The sequence below is a fragment of the Physcomitrium patens genome, chromosome 6 (genome assembly GCF_059467195.1).
Source record: "Physcomitrium patens ecotype Gransden chromosome 6, ASM5946719v1, whole genome shotgun sequence".
NCBI lineage: Eukaryota > Viridiplantae > Streptophyta > Bryopsida > Funariales > Funariaceae > Physcomitrium > Physcomitrium patens.
The window spans coordinates 2,138,017-2,163,067 of NC_143415.1; the positions used below are offsets into that span (position 1 = coordinate 2,138,017).

Sequence of the window (25,051 nt, forward strand, 5' to 3'; positions counted from 1 at the left end):
CATGCTTATTGATTTATTGACAAAGGCATTAGTAAAGAATAGACATCATATGTTGATAAAGACATTAGGATTGAAAGCCTTTTGATCAATAACAAAGTGAGAATATTAAAGTAAGTAAAAATAGATGATATTACTTTAGATAAATTACTTTAGATCAAAGGGTCTTAAGATCAAAAGATCATAAAAGATATTTTAGGATATTTTAAGATATATTAAGATATATCAAGATATATTAGAATATATTAAGATTTTTAAAAATATGCTAAGATCTTAATGGATATGCTAGGATCAAAAGATCATATAGGATCTTAAAAAAATAAAGAATATATTAAAGATAGAGCTTTATAATAAAAAAGATGCCAAAAGAATGTAAAAATTACTTATAAGTATTGGGTGTTGGAAGTGAGAGATATCTTATTCTATACTCTTTTTGAGTGCAACCTTGTTGTTGCTATGTGTTGTGACTTCAAATTTCTTTTATTTCAATAATTTTGTAGCAATGATTTGTAACATGTAAAGAAACAAGTATAATGTGACCAATATGCATACCCAATGAAAATAAATATTATCTATTCTTTTAGAACTCTTTCATTACAAGTCTTTGAATAGATAATAGATTTTCAATTAGAATCACAATGACATGAGCAAAATCAAGGTGTCCCATTTTTAAGCATGTTAATTAGTTTTGTTTTTTTCCCCTTTCATAAGCTATAATACAGTAGAACTTTGGTGCTACTATTATTGTGGATCTCTACTGTAGCAAGGCCCTTTCTTTCTCATCGCCATCCCTCTCCCACTCTCTCCCACTCTCTCCCTCAGACTGAGAGTGTCCACTCCACGGCCCCCATTACTGGGATCCAGTCCTTTTTGAGCCTGTTCAGTTCTTATGAGCAACGCTCTTCACTCCATCTTGGCAACTTGTGGCACTGAAGTTTATATTCTAAAGCGGTGATTTTGATGCGTCTCGTGTTTTCGATTGGGTGTTGGAGTGGGCTAGAACGTGTTTTCTGGCACCGGGCTGTGGAATAGTAATGTGAGGGAAACCATGGTCTCGGTGCTGGGATGATTGACGAGCAGTTGACAAGACGACTCTTGCGAGATTGTGTAGAGGATACTGTCTGAGAGTTGTTGATAGTAACGTCGAGGGCTGGTGTGTCTGTGGGGTTGGGAGGAGGTTGACGGTAACGAAATGTTGTCTGTTGGATTCTGGAGGTATACCGTGGAAAACGGAATGAGGGATAAACTGAAAGCTGTGTGGAAGGCAAGAGCGAGGTGACCTTGAGAAGCGACTCATTGAATGAAAGGATTATGTAGCATTGCAGGTTTCGAGCTGGTGCTCAATCTGAGCAGCCGCTACAGGGAAGTAATTGGCTTTCCTGCAGGCCCAGTGACATGACCAAGCATTAGTTCGCGGAGCTAATAACGATAGTCTGGCGTGGGTATACTTGCCGCATGTTTGCTTCTGAAGTGCCGCTTGCGCGCAAGCAAACCTAGGAGGGAACTTGGGACAGTGTTTTTGAAAAGCTTCTTGACTTTGAAAGAGATTCGCATCATGTTGTATTCTCAAATTTTGCGAATTTTGACATTTGCGCTGAATATCCGACTTTTGGCGAGTTTTTCTTCGGCTCTTATTGGTACGTAATCTAAGTATCAACGGAAGATGGCGGCCTGGAAACGTGAAAGCGTTGTTTCTGTGTTCGCCACGAATGAGAGTGCTGCGATTGGGGTGTGTGATGTGACTCCTGTGCACGAGACGCCACTGTGGCGATATGTCAAGCACGAACAAAATACCCTGGCGTGGGTTAGTCTCATCGTTGTTACGTTTCTATTATCGAGGAGATTGTGTTCCGTGTTGCGGTTGTTGATTCTGGGATACCGTCTTCCTGGTCCTCGAGCCCGAGCGTTTGATGGGCGATCCCAGTGTCTCTCCAAAGCTCAAACTCCTCAGATGCTTCAAGGTATTGCGGCCGGTTGTTGTAGCCAGAATCTTTAGGTGATGGCTATTGCAAGTTGCTAAGGCTTTATCACAACTGTTGGAGTGCATGATAAACGTTGTACTTTGAAGCTGTGTATGGGTCTTACTCTCTTCGACTCGCATCTGATGGTCCTTGAGCTAGTAGTTTGATAAGAGTCTCTCCCTCTCCCTCTCCCTCTTCTTCTCCTCAACAGATGCGGTTTGCACGTATTTATGTGCGGTAGGATGATATTGTAGAACTTCTGGCTAGGCTTCACCAAGAGCACGGCCCACTGGTGAAGGTATGGACCGGCCCTGCGCAGTTGCTGGTGTCTGTGAAGGACGTTGACATTTTGCAGCACGTGTTTGAGCGAGCTCATGATCGCGTTCCAGTCCTTCGGATGGCGTTGCAGCTTCTTTACGGTCGACGAAGCCTGTTTACCTCCAACTACTCGAAGGTGAGCTGTCGGAGCCTGGTGTTGAGTTAGTTTAGGGTACGACGACTGCAGAGAGTAGCACCAGAATTTGGACCACTTTGGTTTGAATGCCGCTTTGACGCATTATGATTGTTCGGCAGGCGTCACAATCACGGATGATGGTGGCTAAAGAGATCAATGGTCTAGTTTTAAGACAAGCGCACATTTCATCAATCGAGGTAGCTGAAAAAATGACGCAGTTGGGGGGCTTGTCGAAGAATGGTTGCCATGATTTGGATTGCATGACCTTCTCAAAGCTGATGGCTTTCGCAGCACTAGGCACATCGCTTTATGGTGACGGGTACATGATCTGGCCGGTCGCCCGTGAGTTTGAGAGGGTGATGATGGAAGTGATGGAGGCTCTTCCCATTTGGATGCGATATAGTGTGCCACCACTGTGGAATGCAAAATTTGTGGTGTTCTGGAAGCAATGTTTGAGGCTCAGAGACTTGGCTAGAGAACTGGCCGCCCATGGGAATCAGACAAGCATCCAGGAATCAGAGGATAGGGTTGAAGGTTTAAATATATTGGGAAAGTTACTGGAAGAGTTTGTGAGTGTATTATTTTCAAGGATGGGCATGGGAAGCTCAACAGTTGCCGAGCCAGGAGCAGCAGGAATGATGTCTCATGGCAGCCTAAATACTGCGGGAGTCCTATGCAACGTACTTGCTCAGCTTGCACGGCATCCTCACATTCAAACCAAAGTAAGATGCCACTTAGAAGTAGGCTAATTTAACGCATCTCAATTGACTTCACTCTTCCCAAACTTGATGTCCTAATGTCTGCATCTTAAGAAGGCACAAACAGTGAACACGTTTTTTTATTGGTTGAAGTTTGATTGTTGCAGGTTCATAATGAGATATCGACCATAAGTGGTTTCGATAAGTCCCTCACAGAAACTGATGTCCAAAAGATGATTTATCTAAACGCAACTGTGCTGGAGGCTGCTCGTCTACTCCCGACTGTACCATTCCTGCAGCGATGCTCCGATGAACACGGTAAGATTACTTTGAGCTCAGGATTTTTTGCAGCTTTTCTTGGGGAGCCGTCCAAGATGCTTTCGATTGAATTCAGACATACTTAACACTTTCCATGGCGCTTCTTCAGATATTGCGTTGCTACCTGGAGTTGTAATACCCGCGGGTGCGATTCTGACTGCACCTATTCAGCTTATTCAACGTGACACAGTTTACTGGGGCGATGATGCTGCCATCTTTAACCCTGATCGTTTCTTGAAACCTCGTAGAATCGCTTCGGGAGAATTAGCTAGTGAACAAAATCAAAATATCCCTCATCCATGTAACTTCACCAAAGAGCCTCTTCAACTGAATCCTGCTTTCTTGGTGTTTGGCGCTGGTTCTCGTTCCTGCATTGGGTCCAGCTTGGCAGTGAAGCAAATCAGCATCCTTGTGACCGTTATCTTGAAGCGATTCGAGGTGAATGCTCTATCCCACTCTCTTCATATCTAAATTGTAGACATCACTGGTTACAATCACTGAAATCTGATTTTCGAATTCATCGTTAGATCTTCAACAACGCTAACGATTCCTTCTGATTGACCTGTTAATAGCTGAAGGAGAATTTTGATAGCTCCGATGCCAAAGCCTACGAAAACATGAGCAGATCACCACCAAGGCTCACCCTCTCCCCCAGATGACATCATCATTTAACTCTCATTCTCCTTGCCGGAGAATTTTTTCTGCCTACAGTGCCTGCATGTACACAACTGCTTTTCCTCGCATGGAATGTGGACAAAAGATCGCCACTTCATCCACCATACTGGAGATGGGAAACATCCACTTGAATTATACATATTGATGGTGTGTAGTCCCTAAAAAGCATTGAGAAGGGCACCTGAAGAGCAGGTTTTTTCACATCCAAGAGATGGCGACAACGTCCTGGCCTCTGGTCTGTGGGTGTGTGTTCTGTAGAAACCATGCCGAAGCTTGTTTTTTTCTTTTCCTACGTCTTCTTAGCTCTGTCATGTAAACTTGAAGAAAGACCTGTATAAATCTGAAATGATCAGTGAGATGAGTTTTCGACAACTACTGGAGCAGCTCATTCGTATGTTTTAGATTCCGTTGGGTTCTCCCTCAAATTAGGGTTTTTCTTCGGGCCACTATCTCTTTTGTGTCGCCATTTTGAGTGTATCTGTCTGAAAAGGATATATCCACAGTGTCTATGTAATACACCATGACGCTTGATTTAAAGTTTTTACTCAATGAAATTGAGAACTCTGATGTGCGTTCTTTATGCATCCTAGTGTACAACTTCGTAAGCAACCGCTTGACTTTCTATATTAATACCTTCAGAAATAAAAGTGTGCTTTTCATTGAATGTGAAATCCTGGATCTGTTGTTTTTTGTGGAAGTTTTTGGCATTAATAATTCAAATATTGCAAAACGAACAGTATTTGCTTTTAGGGAAAATATCACACATACCCCTGAAATATCCAGAAATATCAAGAATACCCCTTTATTCTTGAAAATAGCAAAACTATCCTTATACGCTATATTCTTGGTAATAGTAAATCTATCCTTATATGTGATAAACTTCATGTGCACCCCTTGCTAGCAAATTCCTGGTTCTTGGAGCCTCACAAATATCCATCTTCAATCTTTAAACTTTCACGTTAACTATTATATCGTTACTCTTGAACAGAGAAACATAACCCAAAATAAACTTGCCAGATCCTATAAGGCGGAGCTCCATGAGGGCTTTTCCTGTCTCAAAGAGAGGTTTTACAGTGCTTTGGTGATAGCAGATGTCTGCACCCAAGATGAGGTCGAAACCATCAGAGTAAGTCTTTTCGATGTGTCCTATGTAAACTTCATTGCCCCAGTCGAGCTCCACCTATGATTGCAAAGTATCACCCTGCAACTCCACATTCTTTTTCATTACCTTTAATACGGTGGTGTAGTGATTAGTCATGACCACTATACCAGACACACATCAAACCGTTGAGACCAACTTCGGATCCTAGTTCGATCACAAAGTCACCACAAAGAATATTTGAATGACTGACTAGGTAATCGTTCAGATCTCCAATTCCTGGCCACACCAGCTGCTCTATGAGATCACAATCAGTTGTCAAGCACTGAAGGCACAAAACCTTAATCGTATGAGCCCCAACAAGGATTCCTTTTCAACATATGTTCCATCAACAAAGAAGGAGGCATCGAAGTAAGGCTCCTCGCTGTCAGAACTGGAATCGATCTATGGGTCCGCGTGGATGGTAGCCTCGGTTGCCATTGCTTCGACAGTCGTTGATTACATTTAATGTGGGGCCCAAGATGCGAGAAAAAATGCTTCTGATGGCCCCAAATGCAGCAAAAAAACAAAAGATGGTTATAGCTTATCACGTACAAGGATAGGTTTGCTATTATTTTAAAACTCAGGGATATATTTGCTATTATCAAGAATATAGGGGTATTCTTGATATTTCCGCATATTTCAAGGATATGTATGATATTTTTCCTTGTTTTTATCAATATTTGTTCTTACATTTTCTACTAATGATCAAAATGAAAACACATTGATTTGCACATCTTTCATATTCAACTATGTATATTACTAGCAAATGAAGACATTGGTAAGAAAAAAAAATTAAGAGTATAAATTTAACATGGTTTTGCAATCTTGTATAAAACAACTAAAAAATATATAGTTTTCACTACACTAGTAATTGTTTTGAATTTCTTTGGTAAGTTTTTTTTGTAGTGTAATTTTAAAATATTTGGCTATGTTCCCTAGGTTACATATTATACTTTCTTAGACTTTCTTAGACTTAATATAGTCATTGCAATGAAACTTGGTTTGCACATACTAAATTAGCATATGTAACACTTGTGCTTTGTTAAGTGGAGAATGATAGTTGTATAGAATCACATGCTCTAACTTGCTTTTATTTCTTCTTATTAGGACTTGAAGATGATATGAATCACCTATTGATCAATACAAATGATCTCTATAAAAGATTAATAACAATGGATCTATAATACTTAATAAAGATATACTGGGTATTATTTTTATCCTAGACAATGTTGAATGACTAAATTTAATCAAGTTTAAAGACCAAATCCAATCAATGTCTTAAGCTTCATTAAAAATACAATCTACAACAATTGTACATGACTTCTTGCAATTTGGTGGTACTTGCAAATATACAAATAAATGATCTCTAGTCTTCTTGGATCCACATTCATTTATGTTTTTGCAAGAAGAATCAATACCTACATTATTAAATTTTTCTTAGTTTATCATTTAAATCATAAAATTTTGTCCTTATTTATATATCTATATATCTATCTATCTATCTATATATCTCTCTCTCTCTCTCTCTCTCTCTCTATATATATATATATATATGTGTGTTATTAATTATGTGAAAAGCAAAGTTATAAGTTTATAACATGAAAACAATCTTTGTTGTAAAAAATATTAGTTAAAGGATATAAATTAAGCAAAGTACGATTGTATTAGTACATTATCCTAAATAAATATAGTTTATAAAATATCAACAGTATACAATTATCACAAATTTTATTTGATACAATTTCAACTTATAAATGGATGAGTTATATTCTTTAAAAAGATTTATGTTCTTTCAAAAGAAATAAAAACCAACATTTCGATATTGTTTTTATTATTTTGTTGATTAATTGTCACATCATACAAATTGAAAAACAACATCATAAAATGTTTTAACACCCAAAACTTCAATTATGTCATTTAACCATATATGTGTATATGTATAGATATATATATATATATATATATATATATCCAATGTCAAATGTAGCATCAAATTTATATAGGAATTTTATAATTACTTAAGTAATTTTATAAATATTTTCTTAAATAACTAAATTCATATTTTTATGCTTTTAGACATATTTTTTAAAATCCTGTACTAATTTCTAATCTTAAAAATCAAATGGCCTGTATTTGATGTTAAAAAACACAAAGAAACATGATATCATTATTTTATTTAATTCTACAAATGTATTTAAATTTCAGAGGTAACTTTCCTTCTATGAAATGTGAAGATCTTTGGATGCTAGAAATCAAAACCCGGTCAACTTTGGGGAAATCTCAATTAGAAAACATCTTGAAATATAAGATACCTATGTAATGGACATATCTTTCAAAAAGTCTGCAAATTTCAAAATAAGAAATAATCTGCACTCAAGTAAAATTACTTGATTCAGTATAATTTGCACATGTAACCATTTGATACTTAATCCTGTCAATAACCATGAAAAGCAGAATACTTTTGATAATGTGAAAGTAAAAATGTATGGTCATTACTTTAAAGCCAACATAAGTATACATCAACTGTTTCAACTGGATATTGGATATTGGATTATATTGTAGATGGCAGTATCCAAGCAGCTTCACAACTAGACATGCCGATTCGAAGATAATCAATGTATTAAAAAAAAAGGAAGAAAAAAGGGTAAAATATTTGGTTCGAATGGAATTCGAGGAGACTTAGATGAAAAATAAGCTGAGGTGGCAGTGATGACGATAGCGAGGGAAGCTGACGTGGATGACAAGCTCAGAGAGCGAGTAGCTAACGACGGGGAAGCTGACGTGGACGGCCACGGGGGCAGTCACAAGACGGTGATCGTTGAATACTGCCATGGGAACCGTCCGTTTACAGTGTCGGGAACGCGAAGATTCGGTGGAGCTACGGTGTGAACGCAGTCTTCTGGGGTCTTTGTTGGGCCAAAGGGCAGCTTCTCGCGGCGGAAGGCGCGGCAAAGGACTCCGCCGGAGACTCACTCTCCCCCGCCCAGTGGAACGCCGCCCGCACCCGGGGTTTTGCGACCATTTCCTCGCTCTCACATCGAATCGCTCCTCCCCTCCCTCGCGCTGCGTCGTCGATCTCACACAGTCTCCCTCCCTCCCTCCCTCCCTCCCTCGCATCGCAAGCATCATCATCATCGCAGCATCGGAAGTCAGCACCAGGGTTGAGTTTGACAGGGTCATTATCATCGGTGTGCGTTAAATGCCCATCGTGGATTGCCGTGGATTTTGAAATTTTGAGTTAGCCGCCGAAGGGTTGCGATGGAGTCTGGCGCCGGATTTTTTTCGACCACATTGTAGAGTAAGTTAACCTTTTTGCAAACTGCCTGAGGAGTATACCTCTAGATTGTCTTTCCTGTGTCCATGGTGGTAATGGTAACCCTAAGCGTGTGTGAACTGCCCTTGGAGATTAAATTTGGGCTGAGTGCTGTGAACTTTTGAGGTACTTCCGAGATCGTGTCAGCTCTTTGTGAGCATTTCGCCTGGTGTTCCAAGGTGTTTGTGATCCTTCCTGGATTCGTGATAAAGGTATTGCGTAGTTTTTGAAGTTGAGTTGAGTCGATTAGCGAGCTGAGCAGAGCAAGAAGCTGTTAGGGAGAATGAATCTGGATTGTTGGGTGGAGTGTCCAAAGTCTTCAGAGCTAGGCAAGAGGTTTGGGGATTGACTCTTGGTGACGAGTTCGTTCTATCGGGCTTCGAGGCAGATCAGGTGTGTCGTATGTATTTGGTATAGGTCTTTCCTCACTTGGAGAATGCTCGTTTTGTTGGATGGGTTTGTTTCCCTCTGGCATCAGCGTTGGGCATGTTTTTGATGAGGCTGTCATTAGGTGGTTAGCTTTGGTGAAATTTATAGTGCACAATTTAGGGGTATACCTCTTGGGTGAACGATCAAGAGTTGCGCGTGAATCACCTAGAGAGGGAGAGGGAGAGGGTGGAAGCTGTACATTGGATTCACATCCTCTGGCTGCATTGTGTGTGGCTCTTTTCTTTGCCCGTTTACGTCTAGTTCCTCTTCCAAAGACAGTTCATCTTTGGCACACCTTTTTTAAGCTACTGTTTGCTTGATAGTGCGCTGATCTTCGTTGCTGACGGAGTTCACTATGCCAGCCTGTTAAGTTGTAATGTTCTTTGTGATTCTGCTGTGTGCCCACGATTTTATTTTATTTTATTTTTTTCCCGATTGCGCACTTCATGCGCAGAAAGACGCAAATTGTGTAACGGCAGGTCGCTACATTTTTTCCAGTGTTCATATTACGGTCATGATTGCCTTAAACTATCTTCCTGTATCGCAGACAAAATGCCGGGCCACAATCATAAGAAGAATCACCACAAGAAAAAACACCACGAGACTCACGAGAAAACCATGAGTCCTCACGAGCAAGCCGGCATCGACGGTCTCACTGTGGTGACGAACAGTTCCGAGAAGAACAACGGCCAATCAGTAAACCATGCAGCTAGCGGTGATGAGGGCGACACATTTGCATCGGCCAACTCTACTCCCCGCTACCCTCACAGTGGTTCAGTGTCTCGAGAAGGTTCCATTTCTCCGCCCTCAATGTCTCCTCGAGTCGCAGGTGCGTGATTGTTTACTACTTGTTTGTTTTCCTTCGCTAGCAGCACGACTCCTCCCTTCTCCTCTAGAAAATGGCTATTATCATTTGTGTCTTTGAACTTCACAAGTAGGTTGGAATTAGTTAGAGTCATGATAATTTAGTGTGATTGAGCTTGATGAGCCTTGCTTGATTTTGGGCACTCGCCATTACTTGGATGGGATTATGCCTTTATCAACCTTTCTGCATCTTGTTGCTGTCTTTAAAAGTTTTTTGATCGAAGTCTTATGGGAATCTTGGGAGGCAGATATACCTCCAGCCTCTCCGAAACACGATGTATCTGATGATCATGCCGTCTCTCAGACAGCTCTTTCTACTGAGAATTCTAAGACTCAAATCCTTCACGATTTGAATGAAAACTTGTTGAAACAAGTTAAAGGTCTTAGAAGTGACAAAGATAATCTTGCGAAGAAGGTGGCAGAATTGGAGGAGCAGCTCAATGCGGTTAGTAACAAACTTCGTCTTGTGAATACTTTGGGCATTCTTCTATGCATCGTATTTCACTATAACCTGTTACTGTTGGATTTGAGCTGAGATGAAATTTGTTCGATGGTTAGGCGGTCGATTTTTGCTCATTCCATATTGAATTGGAGTACTGACTTTCTACATGAAGACTAATATATCTGGTCTAATATGTGTGGTCAGTACTGATTCATTTCAACGACTTGCTCATATTGCATTTTCATTTTTGCTTACATGCCTCTTGTGCCTCGTGCATTGGACAATTGATATGCTGTTCGTTATTAACCGTGAGATTCCAAATCATCTTCAAGTCAAGTAAGAACCATGAATGTGTACAGGTTAATGATACTGAAGCGAAGAGAATCGCCCCTACATCTGAACATTCTATTGAAGTCGATCAACAGAAGCCTCAAATATCAGAAACTGAGTTTTTGACGCTGAAGGAGTTTGCTACAACTGTAGCTGACGAGAAAGACGCACTGATGAAGGAAAGAGATTCTCTTATTTCTGAGAAGAATCGCTTGGAAGAAACTGTATCCAAGTTTAGGGTTGAATCTGAGGAGGTAGAGAGGTCTTCTACTGCTGCCAACCAAAGGGTTCTCGCTCTGGAGAAAGAAACTGAATCCTTAATGACGGCAAAGGAAGATTTGGTCGCGCTGCAAGAAAGTGCATCGAAGCTTAGTACAGAAAAGTCCTCTTTATTGGAGGAGAAAGCTAGTCTTCTATTGGAGAAGGAAGCGCAAGAAAAGCGCTTGTCTGCATTAGAGGAAGAACTTGCGGAAGCTAAAAAGTCTGCCGGAATTACTGAAGACGAGATTAGTACTCTGAAAGAGAAGGTGAAGTCTCTCGTTGCTGAGAGTCACGAACTTCGGGAGTCACAAATACATGAGAAAGATTTTCTGGCCTTGAAGGATAATGTAATGGAATTGACCCAGAGCAGAGATGCCGTTTTGAAAGAAAAGGAATCTCTTTCATGTGAGAATGAAAGGTTACAGCAGGAAATCAGCGAGAGGAAGAGTGAGCTCGACGAAGCTGAGAAGCGTTTCGTGGTTGCTGAAGAGCGAGCTCAATCTTTGAAGGAAGAAGTCAAATCACTATCTTTCAAAGTCGAGGAGCTTCTGGCACAATCGGCTGGGTTTCGGCAAAATGCCTCGGAGTTGAGTCAAGAGAGAGATGCGCTTGTCAAGGAAAAAGACTCCCTTCACTCTGAGAAGAGGGTTTTGGAAGATGATCTGAAGAGATCCAAACAAGACCTCGAGGATGCTGGAAAGGAAAAGAAAATCTTGGTGGAAAGAGTGGAGGCTTTGGAGAAAGATGCAGAATCACTAAAGCAGGCAAATAGGGTGCTCATTGGTTCACAGATACCGGAAGTTGAGTTTCTATCTTTGAAGGACAGTGTTACTAGATTGTCGCAGGAGAAGGCTGCAGTAGAGGAAGAGAAGGGTGTGTTGCTTTCTGAGAAGAGGGAATTAGAAGATGCTCTTTTTAAGTCAAGGCAGGAGCTGGAAGAAGTAAAGAAGCTTAGTTTCGTCGCTCAGGAAAGAGTACCTACTCTTGAGAAAGACATCGAAGGGCTTGGTGTAGATCTCTCTAAGTTCAAGAAGGTATTTATTGACTTCATCCAATGAGCCGTGCTTCAATCTTACGAGTGATTCCTCTTCTTAATGCTTAGTTCATGACACTAGAATGCTGTTCAGGATTAACTAAAATGTATGTCAGATTCAGTCAAGCTCGTCTACATGTATTTTCTAGGTTGTGGGTTTGGTTATAGCCGAGAAAGCTGGCGTGGTTTGTTCTTGCAGGCCGCTGAGGAACTTGAGTTTGAGAATGGGAGGATCAGGAACGAGAATACAAGACTTGAAGGAGTTTTGACGGATGCACATTCTCAGGAGGAAGTCTATAACAGAAAGGTCAAGGACCTTGAGGCTAAAGTCAAAGAGCTGAGCACAGAATTAGAGTCATCTGACATGACAATGTCAGAATTGCGCGAGGAACTTTTGGTTGCAAAAGAGCAGTCGACTGAGCTTGCCGCGTCATTGGAAAAGAAGCATAAAGAATGTAGTATTCAAGAGGAGGATGTAGTGAGCAAAGTTACCTTTCTGGAAAGTACAATCTCTTCCTTAAAGCAGGAGCTTGAACATGTGAAACAAAAATCAGCAGAATCCTCTGCATTGGTTGAATCCAAATCGAAGGAGTTTGATGAGAGAGTAGAGAGCCTTGATAACCAGATCCTGCATTTGCAAGATGAATTGGGAACCGCTAAGAGTGAAGCATCTGAAGCCAATGATATATTGGCTTTTAAGACTAGAGAGTTCTGTGAGAAGGTACAGGAACTGGAAACCCAAACTATAAGTTTACAAGAGAAGTTGAAAGGTGCTAAATCCGAAGCAATGGAGGCTGCTGCAAGGTTTGAAATAGAGCAAGAAATTTTCGATTCTCATACTAAGGAACTCACAGGAAAGTTGAAGGAGTTGCAGAGCAGGGTCGAGCTTTTGGAAAGTCAGCTGCAGACGGAAAAATACAAAGCAGCGGAGGCCGCACAAACATATAAGGATGATGGGCAAGGTACAGCAGTTTTCGTGGTTGCCTTTCTGAAATCTTGTGCGGGTGTGTAGAGTGGTTCGAACGAGCAATGCCATTTGCAGTTATAATCGAGAGATCTAGTGTCTAATGCTTTGATCAGAATGCTCTTCTTTGTGGTTTCGAAAACATTTTCCTTCTGAGTAACTTCGTTTATTTCCGTTCCTTTTTGTGTTGACATTCATGGTTTTTAAAACGCCTCTAAACCCCGCATGCGTTGCTTTTGAGGGCTACAGGGAGTTGCTAAGATTGGAATTGCACGCGATGATTTTTAACAGAATAATTCAGGTTACCGTGTAGATTCACAGCAGCAGATTGTGTAAGGTAGCTTAAACTTTTCTTACTGATTGACGTCAACCTGAATTTATTCCAGACTTTTCCTTGAAGATCTCAACTGCCAGTGCTGAAAATGAGAAGCTCAAGGCTGACCTCGGGTATTCTGCGGATACGATTCAAAGCCTACAAGAGACAATTGCAAGTTCACATGCGAAATGCGAGGAACTGCTTGCTGAACTTACAGAGCTCAAGAATGGTAGGGACAAATCTTTAGAGCTGGACTCATGGCAGTCACAAGTTAAAACTCTTGAAGAAACTCTGGAGAATGCTAAATGGGAAGCGAGGAAAAAAGAGAAGATGTACGAAGAGCTAGAGTTGGCGAAGTATGAATCCGACAAGAGGACAGAAACAACTAAGTATATACTACCAGCTGCAACGGCAACAGGAGCTTTGGCTGCCACAGGATTGATGCTTATTCTCAAAGCAGTTAGTCGCCAGTAGTGAACATTCCTTTCTGAGATAGACTTAGTTGTTAGCGAATCCGGTTACTTGCGTGTCGTGTTCCATTCTTTACCTCCTCTTCGTGCTATTTTATTCCCTTCGTCTATTTTATAGAAGTCTATTAGTCGGATTCAGTCCTTTATAAACCTATTCAATTGTGCTGAGCCAGACTCTACAGATTCTGATGTAAAGTTGTGGCAATGATGTAAGAGTTTAATGCGAGTCGTGCATTCGATTGGTTACGCTGGTAGAGTGGGTTAGAGCAAGCGTACAGGAATTCTGGGGTGATAAGCGAACAGCGGACTAGACGTTCCTTGGGGAAGTTAGATAGAGTAGAGTGCCTGAGAGTCGTGCACAGAAATGTCGAGGGCTGGTGTCTGTAAGGTTGGGAGGAGGTTGACAGCTACGAATGTTGTCTGTTGGGTTTTGGAGGTGGACTGTGGAAAATGGAGGGAGGGATAAGCTGAACGCTGTGTGGGAGGCAAGAGTGAGGTGAGTTTGAGAAGCGACCCATTGAAAGAGGATTTTGTAGCATTGCAGGTTTCGAGCAGATGTTTAATTTGAGCAGCCAACACAAGGAAGTAATTGGCTTTCCTGCCGGCCAAGTGACATGACCAAGTATTAGTTCGTGGAGAAGATAACGATAGTCTGGCGTGGGTATACTCGCTGCATGTTTGCTTCGGAAGTGCTGGATTCGCTCAAGCAAACTTGGGAGGGAACTCGGTAGGGTGTTCGAAAGCTCATTGGTATGGCAGCATGTATACATCGTCTAGTACCGCAAATTTTGTGTTCTTCGAAGTCCGTTCTGAAGGTCCTGTAATTTGGCAATTTAACGCACCTGACTGCTCAATTTCTTTAAAATTCCTGGCACATCTGACCATCCTGAGGTTTTTATTGTGTCCCTACTTCTGTCCTGAAGGTAGATAGTTGTTTACTTGAATGTGAACTAGGAAATGTATATGAAGGATGTCTTACAGGCCCTCAACACAGAAGCTGGTGCACTCAAGAACATCACAATAACTGCAACAGTTCTTTGCTGGATCCGCTGAATATATTCACTATTCACTCTTGTATTGTGTTCTTTGGAGATCTCTTCAAACATCTTCTGAGTGTCCTAAAACGTGCTTCGATAGTTGACTCTTTTTGAACAATGACAGAAACTCAGGTTTTGAGTTGCATAGTTTTAAATGTGGAAGTAGGGGAGATAAGGCAAAATAGTTTGAAGGTTATGGTTGTAATTGGAGATAGTTGATACATCTATATCCGAAACAGTGTGCAAAATACCAGAGAAGCGAAAAGCCTATATTTCATTTTTGAATATGTTTTGAATGTGTGTGGATTACATTGGAACATGACAAGGATTTTTCTTTAATATTAATTTCTCGTATGTTACATTTTGTATCTTACTAGACTCTTGCAATAAACTAAACAACGCTATAAGTTATTTGAATGCGACTTAAGCAAGATAAATTTCAGATCTTTCTGCGGAATTCTAAGTCAATAGTCAAAAAAACTAGGATTGTCAACTCATAAATTTAGTATCTAATATAAAATTCAATGTTTTACCTACACTCCAGTATCCACAATAAATACTCTTTCATGCAACATTAATATGAGTAAAGACCTGTGGAGACGGATGAAGCACGATGGGATAATTGGAGAAGTAGACCCACCTCAGTCGGGCATTCTGGCTCTCACCTTTAGAAGGCGGCAATACGGACACGCCACGTATGTCCTCGATGACCGATTAGGGTTTGGAGCTGCAAGTCTGTCCACAAACTCCCCTGCTCACCTTCTCTTCATCTCTCACGCTTGCTAGCTTGCTTCCTTTGACCTTCCCCCTCCCTCGCGGATTCATCATCCTTCACGGCACCACATGGCGTCATCGTGCTCCTGACTACACCAATTAGGTATTCTTCCTTCTCTGATTCCGAGCCACGCTGTTTCAGTTCCGTCGGAAATGTTATGTACCTCCTCCCTCGAGATTTTTCTATGTTCTGTTGTGCATGTTGCGATGGTTTCTCGGCTGGTACTGGCTCTCGTACTGGTTGAGTGGGTGGTGGTGTATTTGTATCAGTTGAGGGAGATTCGCCGGACATGATTTCTTTTCGATATGCTGTGTTGTTACTTGTCGAGCGTCTGTGCTGTTCAATTCTTTTTACAAGAATCCTGGAGTGTGCGTAACGGCGTTATGATGTGAGGGTTTGAGGTTTAAGAGATCCCAGGTGAATGACTCATCCGAGCAAGCTCTTTGAGTGAAGGCGTTTTCTGTCCGACTATTTTGATTCCTCGGTGACAATCACAGTCCCTGTTTGCTTCGGTCGGTAGTTTATTGATATCAACCGCTGCTCCTTCTTAACCCGTATTCTCACCTACGACATCTCTCTGCAGATTGGACTGTCTGGATTCCTTGTTAGCATTGAAAAATCGCTCCGAGAGCACAATCGCAGTGGCCGCAGGTGCTTGTGCTCCTGCTACTGGACCTCGTCAACTTGACTATAGCTACAAACCTATGACTACCGGAGCCGGAAGCATTGCCGTGGATCAACTCTCTTACGTTTGGAGCTTCACCTTGAGAGATATGTGTATCCCAGGACCCGGATGCGTTGTCACTCCTTTTCTGTCCCCTTAAGCACCTTCCCATGGCTTTCTATCAGCCACAGGAGTATATAATCCTGGAGCTTTTGTAAAGCCGCATCTAAATTCGTGGCCGCTGGTTCAGCCGAGACATAGAGTTCTCTTTTATCCTGTTATTGGAGCTGTTACCGTCAAGGAGTTCCGTCCACATCTAGTGGCTGTTGAAGACATACCTTGATTTGCTACTTTCAGTTCTCTCTCAAGTTGTGCACCAACGATTTGATGTTCATGGGGATACAACCCAGCTTTGGTCATAAAGTTGCGTCTGGGGAGGTAGATGCTGTTGTGAATCCATATACAGTCCCTTGCCGTGAAGGACCGTCTGCCGACAAAGGCCCCGCTGTCAACGAAATTGCTGTGAGTTAAATTGGATGACTTTCTCGAAACAGTCGGTTGAGCTATTTAATTAGATCATGATCTGGTAGAGGCTGCTTAGTTTTGACCCAGTTGAATGTCCCATCTTTTCTCTCAATTGAATGATTGTTTGGAAAGTACTATACATTCTTCTCGAAGTTCACGAATCTGAGTACATCTCGATCGCAGACGCAACGACCAATGGTGCTACAGCGGAGGCTCTCACGTCGCTTCTCGATTAAAGCCCCCAGTGATCGTGATGACCGGGGCTGGACCCCTCTACATGTTGCCGCTCGACGAGGAGACCTTGCTGAGGTGAGTGTCCATTTCAGCACGGTGTTGATTGGTGAGGGTGGAGCTGTACGAAATCGAGCCAATGATTTACCTCTCCATGTTATGAAAGTTTTAACCGATGACCATCTTTGGAAATGCTGATGCTATTTTTTCAGCCTTTTGGCGGCAATCGGACTTTTTTTTAGATTCTTAGATGTATGGTTTTACATCTCATGCAGGTCCGGAGGCTCATTGACGCTGGAGCCAACGTGAACGAGCCTTCTACAGGGCCCAAATCACCAGGGGGTACAGCTCTTCACCTTGCTGCTGCTGGTGGGCATATTGATGTGATGGATGAGCTTTTGGAGCGTGGTGCGGATATTGATGTTCGTACGAAAGGTGGTTGTGGATGTGAGTGCGCTCTTTCTCAGAGCTCTTGCGTCTAAATAAAGTGTCTGGAAAATGTCGTCTGGTGCTAACTAGTATAAATAAACTCACTTGTATTCTACACGGGACAAGCCGTGCACATGTAATGCGTTACTGGCAAGGCTTCGGTATTGTAATGTTGCAATAAGTTTCTGGGTTGTGGGTAATCAAATGGAATGTTCATTTCGCTGTCAACAGATCTTTTATAGGTACTCTAGACTAAAGGGACGCGATTTGTTACGTTCTGATACGATACGAGTTATCTGCAGGGACTCCTCTTCACAACGCTGCCAAAGAGAGAAATAGAAAAGCAGTTCGTTTTCTTCTTGAGAATGGTGCTTTTCTTGCGCCGGACATGACTGATGGTCGGTTTAATCCGCCTCTCCACTATTGCCCTGGGTTGCACTGGGCTTACAAGGTACGTGACAAGCTAGTTGCCCAGGAAACAAAGAATGAGGGAGACCAAGCATCAAATGATGACATGTGATTGACCCGTTTGTGGATATGAAGATCTTTGAGATCAGGCGTTTTGAGCTAGCAGTGATAACCTGGAACCAGTCCTATGAATCACTCATATACTAGGGCTTGGAATGCTTGAAATACACCTAGAATCAGCACTCAATTATGTCCATTTAAATTCCATCGGATGCTTCTGAATAGTGTGGTCTTATGACTGGAAGATCATATCTTCAAGCATTTTGTCTTTCTAGAGTGCGCACGTAGGATCTCCAGATAAATGGTCTTCAGCTATTGCTTTTGCATTGTGTAGTTTGGATCTGGAAATCAACTTAACTTAGGCAGTTTGTGTCTACAGCAGTTTTCATGATTTTAATATCGTTGAAGGGGTTATGGTACTAAACATGCATGTACCTGTTTACTTCTGTTAATTTGATAATACGTAAAATATGGAGTATCGTCAGTGCTTTTGTGACCAGAGCTTTTATTTTTAAATAACCCACAAGGTAACTGGTTCTCTCCGAATTTTTACCGTATCTTCTCCGTATTAGGTGATAAGGCGAACAATTCGCCACAGGATGTTGTTGCATGTCGGTCTTTGCAGTGCTTGTTTTGATTCTGAGTGGAATACGATGGACAGTTGCATATTTCCACACATACGCGTACGATTCATTGAATTGATATGTTGATGCTCATTTGTTCTACAATGAAACTACGGTGGTTGAACTTGAAAGAACATTAGTTTATGAAAGTTGAGTGCGATAAGAAATCAATTCATGACAATTTTGTCAATAGATTGATAGTGTCCTTTATCTTCTTTTAAATATATAATGGAGATGATCGTGGAATGACCCTTCGGACTTTGTTCAAGTTATCACAGAAGATAACCTGCATTTTCTCGTCTTTTCAATACTAAAAACCAAAACGCTGCTGACTTGAAGTAATGTGAACCAGGTTAATTTAGAAGTGATGTGTGGTGTAGGGGTTAAAGGATCATTGGAACATACCTGTCTGGAACAAAAGAGCAAGCAATTATACTTAAAGTTAGACATAGATGTACACAGGTGGAAGTATACACTTGTCTACCATATAAACTTAAAAGCTCAGTTAAAAATATAGCAAGCATAATCTAAATCTAAAAAGCTTGGGAACGTTAAGTTACAAGCTATTGGAAAAGACAATGCCTAGTGCCACTAGGGTCGTTTAATTTTGTTGAGTAACAAATGTTTAGGAAAATGTAACCTTTCTGAAAAAAAATTACATCGGAAGTTGTAGTTGTGTCCAAAACAGGCTCTTGCATGAATCTACTATTTAAATGATTAAAAACACACTCATATACAATTTTAGGAACATTTGATGAAGATTTTCAATAATGAGAGGGGAGGTTTTTAGAAAAACAGTAAATGGTTTTAGAAGACTTTGGGTTTTGTTGAATAGACTTTGGGTTTTGTTGAATAGACTTTGGGTTTTGTTGAATAATTTTAATAAATTTCAAAGGTAAAATATAACAGGAAATAATTTTACTTTTACAATATAATACTGCCAAAACACCCATTAATTGATTTTCTACTTCTTTAGGATCTAATGGGTGTTTGGATTGAATTTCAAATAAATAAATAAACGTGATGTGAATTTCTAAACTTAACTATCATTTATAAGAGAGTATTTTTATAAATATATACAACTAACTTTGTAATATGGTAATAAGACATAATGTAGTATCTACACAGACACTAAACTTGGTAATAAATCATATTAAATATATAACTAAGACATAGAGTGACAAAGATATAAATATTAAAAAAATACTAAATAATATGCAGAGATTGTTAATACATGCTTTAAATAATGAATTATTCAATGAATATAATTTTAAGTAATAATACTAAATATATTTAAAATAGTACCAAAAGTTGTATAAATAACTTATTATTTTGAAGTGAAAACTTAGTTTTTTGCAATTTAAATATGAATAGTATTTTATTTTTATTTTTAATGTATTTAATACAAAAACCATATTCATTTCTACAATTATAAATAGGTTTCAAAAGCATGACTAACAATCTACAGATATAATAATAAACTAATGTATTCAATATCAAATGCATCAATTATTATTTCTTAGATAGATTGTATATATTGAAATAGCCAAAACAGACTACCTCAGAATTATTGAGTCTTCAAATTTTTTTATTGTTTTTATATACATACAATACTGGATTTTTTAATATTTTAACATAATTTGCAAGCGTCTTTATTTTTTAATTAATAGAAATAAAAGATAGAAAAAAATTAATCTTTTTTATAATAAAAATGACAATAAAGTTGGGTGTAGCACTTAGAAAATTTGAAAAAGTAACCTTGCATAATTCCACAGATATAAGTAAAATTTACATAATTGCTTTCAAAAATATTAACATCTTAAAATTTTACGATTGGCTTTTATTTTCTTGCATTTTAATGTTTTTAGTTTGTCCTATGGTTGTGGTATTTCTGGGTGTGTAATTTGGATCTATGTCTGAATATAATAAAACACCCATTAATTCCTAAAGCAGTAGAAAACCTTTTTACTTTTATTGATTCAATTCTTATGTGAAGAATTTTATTATTATATATTTTTATTTTATATTAATTGTGCATGTAAACAAAAATCATGGTTAAAAGGTTACACTTGAATCATGATTATTCTTATAATTACATAGACATTATGTTCATACATACAGCAATTGTAATTCTTGTACTATACAGAGTATTATACATACATGTCAGAGACTGATTCTCTGGATACAGCACAGTACTGTCTGGATGAGACAGACACCTGCTACTACGTCCTGAAATACGTACATGAGCCTCGAACAATACAAATCAGTTCACGGCGTATGCATACGGTAAAAACAACGATTGCGGGCAGGCTGCCCGACTGATAGAAGAGCCGTATGATGTTTCCTGGAGATGGTCATGCGCATCCACTGTGGAGGGCATCATCCATCATCCATCATTGGCATGGATGATGAGCACTCATGCCGTGGCATCCATGAGAATTTAGATTCATGAAGCCATCGCTGTCATCGGATCCCCCGGATTCCCGCCGTGTGGTGGATACCGGACACGATGCAAGTGGAGGTTTTTTGCGCTGCTCCACAAAGAGCATCACCTGTCGCCGTCGACGCAATATTATCTTCGCCTTTGACCGCCGTAGGTTCGACGCGACGCGGTCATGATCAGATCTTGGTTCTCGCCTCGCGTTCGACCTCGCCCCGCACTTTACGTTGCTCCTCCTGAGTACGCCAGGGTTTTCGTCTCAAGAGCTCAGATCGATGTCTCGCGTTCCTACAGAGTCGCACACCTATCTGTGCAGAGCGGGCCGTTGTTGCGTGGTTTGGTATCTGTAACTGCTTCGGTGTTTTTCTCATCGCATTACCGTGGTGTGGAACTCGAACAAGGCATGCTATTGATGTTGGAGTTTGAAGCAGACTGGTAAGTGACTTTCGGATCCACCCGCAGTCTCTGTGTTGCTGGCTGTTTCAGAGGAGTGCTCCTTATGAACAAAACGGTGATATATACTTCGTATGCCTCCCTGTTGTTCATCCGGGGCACTGAGGTTACGAAATATGTAATCCGTGTTTCTCATGCGAAATGGTAGCAACGTAGGTACTATGGATTTTCGAATTTTAAATCACAGCGTTGTTGCAACTTTCTGATGCATTTCCACACGCTATTTTACCTCTTCGCGTGGTGTCTTTTTCGCTCGTTGTTTTTGAGAGTTACAGTATGCTTCCTCGATTTCTTATAGATGTTGTGCACGAATTTGTTTCCATGTTTTCTGTCTTTTTTTGCATCTGACTCACTGGTGCTCTTCCAGCATCCTTTGCAGTATGAGTGCTACAATTTTTGAGGGCTTGTATGGCAAAGTCCTTTGGATGCATGCTGAACTTGAGTTGACCCGAAATCGTGCCCTGGAAGGCTGTGATTTCGGACCGTCCTCGGTTCATCACTTCTGAGTTGGCTTGAGCTATCGTCTGTCAAAACTTGCATGTCACTCCTGCGTGGTCTGGATAGTTTTGCATCTAGTGCTGGCTTGTTTATGGTTACATCCATGTGGCACAAATTAAGATTCTTCTGTCTTCTACCTTTGTATGGAGGAGCGTTAGTTATATCAGTTTGACTGGAAAATGGGTTATTGGATGTTCCACCGTTAATTCTCCTCACCTCACATTTTCGGCCTCACGCAATGATTCTAAGATTGCCTACGCCAGTATCATGGAAGATTTAAGAGTTACCTTTTCTACCTGATCGATCACTGCGAGCCTTTGTCAGCTGATTGTTATCCGTTTAAAACGGCTATTCGTGTTGAACAGTGGTCGCCGTCCGCTCGACTTCTACATGTGGATGTGGTTTCACTAAGCAGAGCGAGTGCAACACAAATCGGTGGACATGATTTGCTTCAACGTTGACATGTATGTTGAACTTTAGATGACGTCCTCCAGTTCAACATTATTGGGGCGTTGTTAAGCGATCACCTCACGATGTGCTTGTGCTTGTGTTTGCTTGGATTATCACCCACCTGGAGTTGACTAGAAAGCGGTGTGCACTTTTTAACCTCCTCTAACCCTGACTTTCAACTTCGTTGTCTTCGATACACTGACTAATTTAGTGGTCAATGGATATGTTGTGTAATTTACGTTGCATTAATAATCAATTTAGTTGTCTGTAATTTACCGATGAGAAGAATATAATACCACAGAAATCCTATCGAATTTCTTGCTAGTCGCTCATGGTTAGAGTTGTGCTATGAATATTTTATTCCTTGCCTCTGGTGTGAATGAATCATGAATTAAGCGGCCGTGTAGAATTGGATCATACTGCACAAGTGAAACACTGTACTGAGATGGTACTCTCAGCTGGTAAGTAGGGTCCGTTCTGTATCTTCTACTAACGGTCCCTTGTTATGGAGAATTCTGGATGTTTTGGAAAAATCTTAAGATAATTGCTTCGATGACTCCACTTGTGCTTATTGCTGTATTACAGAATGTCGTAGTGAATCCAGTAGAGTGCCACTCCTTATTCTTCTCCAACTACTTCTTCGCTATTGCACCACTAACCTGAAAGTAACACTTCATTCAGCGTCCTTTAGCTCCACTATGCAAGTGAAGTCTTAGCAAGTCATGAAGCTTTGATATGCTTCGTTGCTTGACGCGGATGAATTTGGACAGAATCCTGATAGCTGACATGCTGGATAGCTCGGTGGATGTGGCTACCGAGTTGGATGTGCAATACAGTGTTTCTGCACCTCATATAGCAAAAAAGAATGCGAGAAGAGCTGCATTCAATTACATGACGTTGAACTAATTCAGGCGCACAGGTTGGTGTAGCATTTTGAAGCATATCTGAAGAGGTGAGTTATTTGTTTGTGTGTACATTTTACTATTCGAACGATGTTGTCTGGCACACATAAATGGTTTTGAAGCAGTGCTTATTTTTGAATCCTTACTTTCAACGTATTGATTGAATAACTCGAGATCATCTAATTCGCACCATGTCTTTACCCCAACAATCATTTTGATCAAGATTTTACCGACGCGAATCCAGAATATATTTCTTTTTCTTTGCAGTTGTATGGATTTCGTAAAGCTTAAGCTGTTTTTCTTAGATGACATTTCTTGATGAGATCAGTTTTTAAGTGCGTGTGTCCATTTTTCTGGTCAAAATGTGCAGTTAGGTCTTTGATGGTAAGTATAGTTTCTCTATACTATTGGGTAAGACGTTGGATACGGGAAAATGACAGTATATCGCAATCGTTTCTTGCCGTGGACGCAGCGTTTTTGTTGGAAGTAAACGGAATTTAACAGTGAATTTCTGTTTTGCTATGATGCCCACAACCTATTGTGAACTATGTAATGTGATGAATGATTGATCAAATGATTGTTGGGGTATGTAGACCATTCACCTCCCTAGCCGATTAATGGACTATGCTAGTGCTGCACATAATATTTTTATCGCATTGGCATGTGATGTCATTTCTATGCTTTTGCATTTACAACATTACTGAGTATTAACATCTACTGGTTTGTGTTTAGACCTTAAACTCTGAAATTATATTCTTATGCCCCTAATTACCTCTGATGTAACATACTGACAAACCTCTTCGGAACATGCACCACACCTGCTGCTGCTGATGTTATGTTTTAAGGCAAACTTTAATACCCGTTATTGGATTAATGGTGAGTAGTTTGAATTCAATGAAATAGACCATGATAATGTAAATGAACCGTGTTTTCATTATGTTATTTGAATCATGGTGAGAAAAACTACTTACTAAACCAAAATAGTTGACACTTTCAAGTCACTCTAGCTGGATTTCAAGTCAATTCAGGCCAACTGAACTTATTGCATTGTTACATATTAGAATTGTAGTAATGATATGAACCTCTTCTATAGTTTGTTTGTGCTGAAGTCTGCCGCAGCTGTCGGAGATTATCATAGGCTTTGGTCTTGCTGCTATCACTTACGTCTCTACTGGGAAGGTAATCTGGGAATTTAGGTTACTCTCTTATTGAAGTATGGTTCCTAGCATGTAGCAGCCGCTACTGAATATTCATGTACACTAAACATACACATGAAGTTATGCAACAACACTGGCTCACTAAGGAAGTGTCTGAGTGGTGCAAGACTGACTTGTTTCCACACTAGGTTGATGAATTTCAATATGAAACTCCAAGCTGTCTCATGCGATGGGAATCAGAATGGATGTTGTGAAGAATAGTACGGCAAATTAGAACATAATTTTCGTTGTTGATTATTGAGGGGGTGATTGTGATCTGTAAATCCATCCACGATGTTCTTCGAAAGATTTGGGAAGACTGCCTATGTGTCAGATGCATGCACTAGCCTACTCAGTGGTGGATAAATGTACTTTGAATATATACATGTGAACCATGTAGGAAGCATTTGTACATCTTGGATTGAGGGAAGGGGGTGAGGTTCAGAAGGAATACTTCCTGAGAGCGGAGAGCGAAGATGTTTTTCTAAGTTGTATCCTCAGACCTGGCCATGTTTCTTTCTGTTCTGATTCTAGATCCTTGCACCTATGTGGATTATCAGAGCCATTGTGATGGGAAGGGCTCAGGAGTTAGGAAATGGGGTGCTAACCCAATTTCTCTTGCACCCCTCTCCCTCATTATCCCCACACTCTAACCCAGTCCTACAATTCTTTATAAAATCACTTTGGCCTCGAA

The 25,051-nt window shown here is 40.4% G+C and overlaps 4 protein-coding genes across 11 annotated transcripts; all 4 read left to right on the top strand.

The window, feature by feature from the left end:
* Positions 1–866: 866 nt before the first annotated feature.
* On the top strand, positions 867–4,687 carry LOC112283467 (uncharacterized). The gene is made up of 6 exons (XM_024522147.3): positions 867–1,958; positions 2,213–2,412; positions 2,532–3,134; positions 3,278–3,428; positions 3,538–3,866; positions 4,001–4,687. Exons 1-6 carry the CDS (start codon positions 1,661–1,663, stop codon positions 4,085–4,087), a joined length of 1,668 nt encoding a protein of 555 aa, XP_024377915.1. The 5' UTR covers positions 867–1,660; the 3' UTR covers positions 4,088–4,687.
* A 3,515-nt stretch (positions 4,688–8,202) lies between these two features.
* Positions 8,203–14,531, top strand: LOC112283466 (uncharacterized). 4 transcript variants are annotated; one of them, XM_024522144.3, is made up of 6 exons: positions 8,203–8,542; positions 9,534–9,815; positions 10,099–10,295; positions 10,652–11,917; positions 12,116–12,878; positions 13,267–14,531. In XM_024522144.3, exons 2-6 carry the CDS (start codon positions 9,539–9,541, stop codon positions 13,668–13,670), a joined length of 2,907 nt encoding a protein of 968 aa, XP_024377912.1. In that variant the 5' UTR covers positions 8,203–8,542; positions 9,534–9,538; the 3' UTR covers positions 13,671–14,531. The 4 variants fall into 4 exon arrangements, with proteins under 4 accessions (XP_024377912.1, XP_024377914.1, XP_024377913.1 ...); XM_024522146.3 differs by lacking the exon at positions 8,203–8,542 and adding an exon at positions 8,564–8,683; XM_024522145.3 differs by lacking the exon at positions 8,203–8,542 and adding an exon at positions 8,593–8,950.
* A 952-nt stretch (positions 14,532–15,483) lies between these two features.
* On the top strand, positions 15,484–18,266 carry LOC112283468 (phytochrome-interacting ankyrin-repeat protein 1). Of its 4 annotated transcripts, none has more exons than XM_024522149.3 (6): positions 15,484–15,580; positions 15,748–15,895; positions 16,062–16,664; positions 16,851–16,976; positions 17,174–17,345; positions 17,630–18,266. In XM_024522149.3, the coding sequence occupies exons 3-6, from the start codon at positions 16,530–16,532 to the stop codon at positions 17,845–17,847; spliced, it is 651 nt and encodes a 216-aa protein (XP_024377917.1). In that variant the 5' UTR covers positions 15,484–15,580; positions 15,748–15,895; positions 16,062–16,529; the 3' UTR covers positions 17,848–18,266. The 4 variants fall into 4 exon arrangements, with proteins under 4 accessions (XP_024377917.1, XP_090107028.1, XP_024377916.1 ...); XM_090250902.1 differs by having other exon boundaries at positions 17,174–17,240; XM_024522148.3 differs by lacking the exon at positions 15,748–15,895.
* Positions 18,267–20,901: 2,635 nt separating this feature from the next.
* Positions 20,902–24,463, top strand: LOC112283557 (uncharacterized). 2 transcript variants are annotated; one of them, XM_024522384.3, is made up of 2 exons: positions 20,902–21,293; positions 22,175–23,669. In XM_024522384.3, the coding sequence occupies exons 1-2, from the start codon at positions 21,034–21,036 to the stop codon at positions 22,218–22,220; spliced, it is 306 nt and encodes a 101-aa protein (XP_024378152.1). In that variant the 5' UTR covers positions 20,902–21,033; the 3' UTR covers positions 22,221–23,669. The 2 variants fall into 2 exon arrangements, with proteins under 2 accessions (XP_024378152.1, XP_090107029.1); XM_090250903.1 differs by having other exon boundaries at positions 20,909–21,293; positions 23,057–24,463.
* The last annotated feature ends 588 nt before the right edge of the window (positions 24,464–25,051 follow it).

Excerpts from the sequence above, each read along its gene's own strand:
- LOC112283467 (XM_024522147.3), top strand. The coding sequence starts at position 1,661 with ATGGCGGCCTGGAAACGTGAAAGCGTTGTTTCTGTGTTCGCCACGAAT. Across the intron at positions 1,959-2,212 it reads AACTCCTCAGATGCTTCAAG|AACTTCTGGCTAGGCTTCAC; the intron begins GTATTGCGGCCG and ends ATGATATTGTAG. Across the intron at positions 3,429-3,537 it reads GCGATGCTCCGATGAACACG|ATATTGCGTTGCTACCTGGA; the intron begins GTAAGATTACTT and ends GCGCTTCTTCAG.
- LOC112283466 (XM_024522144.3), top strand. The coding sequence starts at position 9,539 with ATGCCGGGCCACAATCATAAGAAGAATCACCACAAGAAAAAACACCAC. Across the intron at positions 9,816-10,098 it reads AATGTCTCCTCGAGTCGCAG|ATATACCTCCAGCCTCTCCG; the intron begins GTGCGTGATTGT and ends CTTGGGAGGCAG. Across the intron at positions 12,879-13,266 it reads ATATAAGGATGATGGGCAAG|ACTTTTCCTTGAAGATCTCA; the intron begins GTACAGCAGTTT and ends AATTTATTCCAG.
- LOC112283468 (XM_024522149.3), top strand. The coding sequence starts at position 16,530 with ATGTTCATGGGGATACAACCCAGCTTTGGTCATAAAGTTGCGTCTGGG. Across the intron at positions 16,977-17,173 it reads GACGAGGAGACCTTGCTGAG|GTCCGGAGGCTCATTGACGC; the intron begins GTGAGTGTCCAT and ends CATCTCATGCAG. Across the intron at positions 17,346-17,629 it reads TACGAAAGGTGGTTGTGGAT|GGACTCCTCTTCACAACGCT; the intron begins GTGAGTGCGCTC and ends AGTTATCTGCAG.
- LOC112283557 (XM_090250903.1), top strand. The coding sequence starts at position 21,034 with ATGATCAGATCTTGGTTCTCGCCTCGCGTTCGACCTCGCCCCGCACTT. Across the intron at positions 21,294-23,056 it reads TTGGAGTTTGAAGCAGACTG|CTCGGTGGATGTGGCTACCG; the intron begins GTAAGTGACTTT and ends CATGCTGGATAG.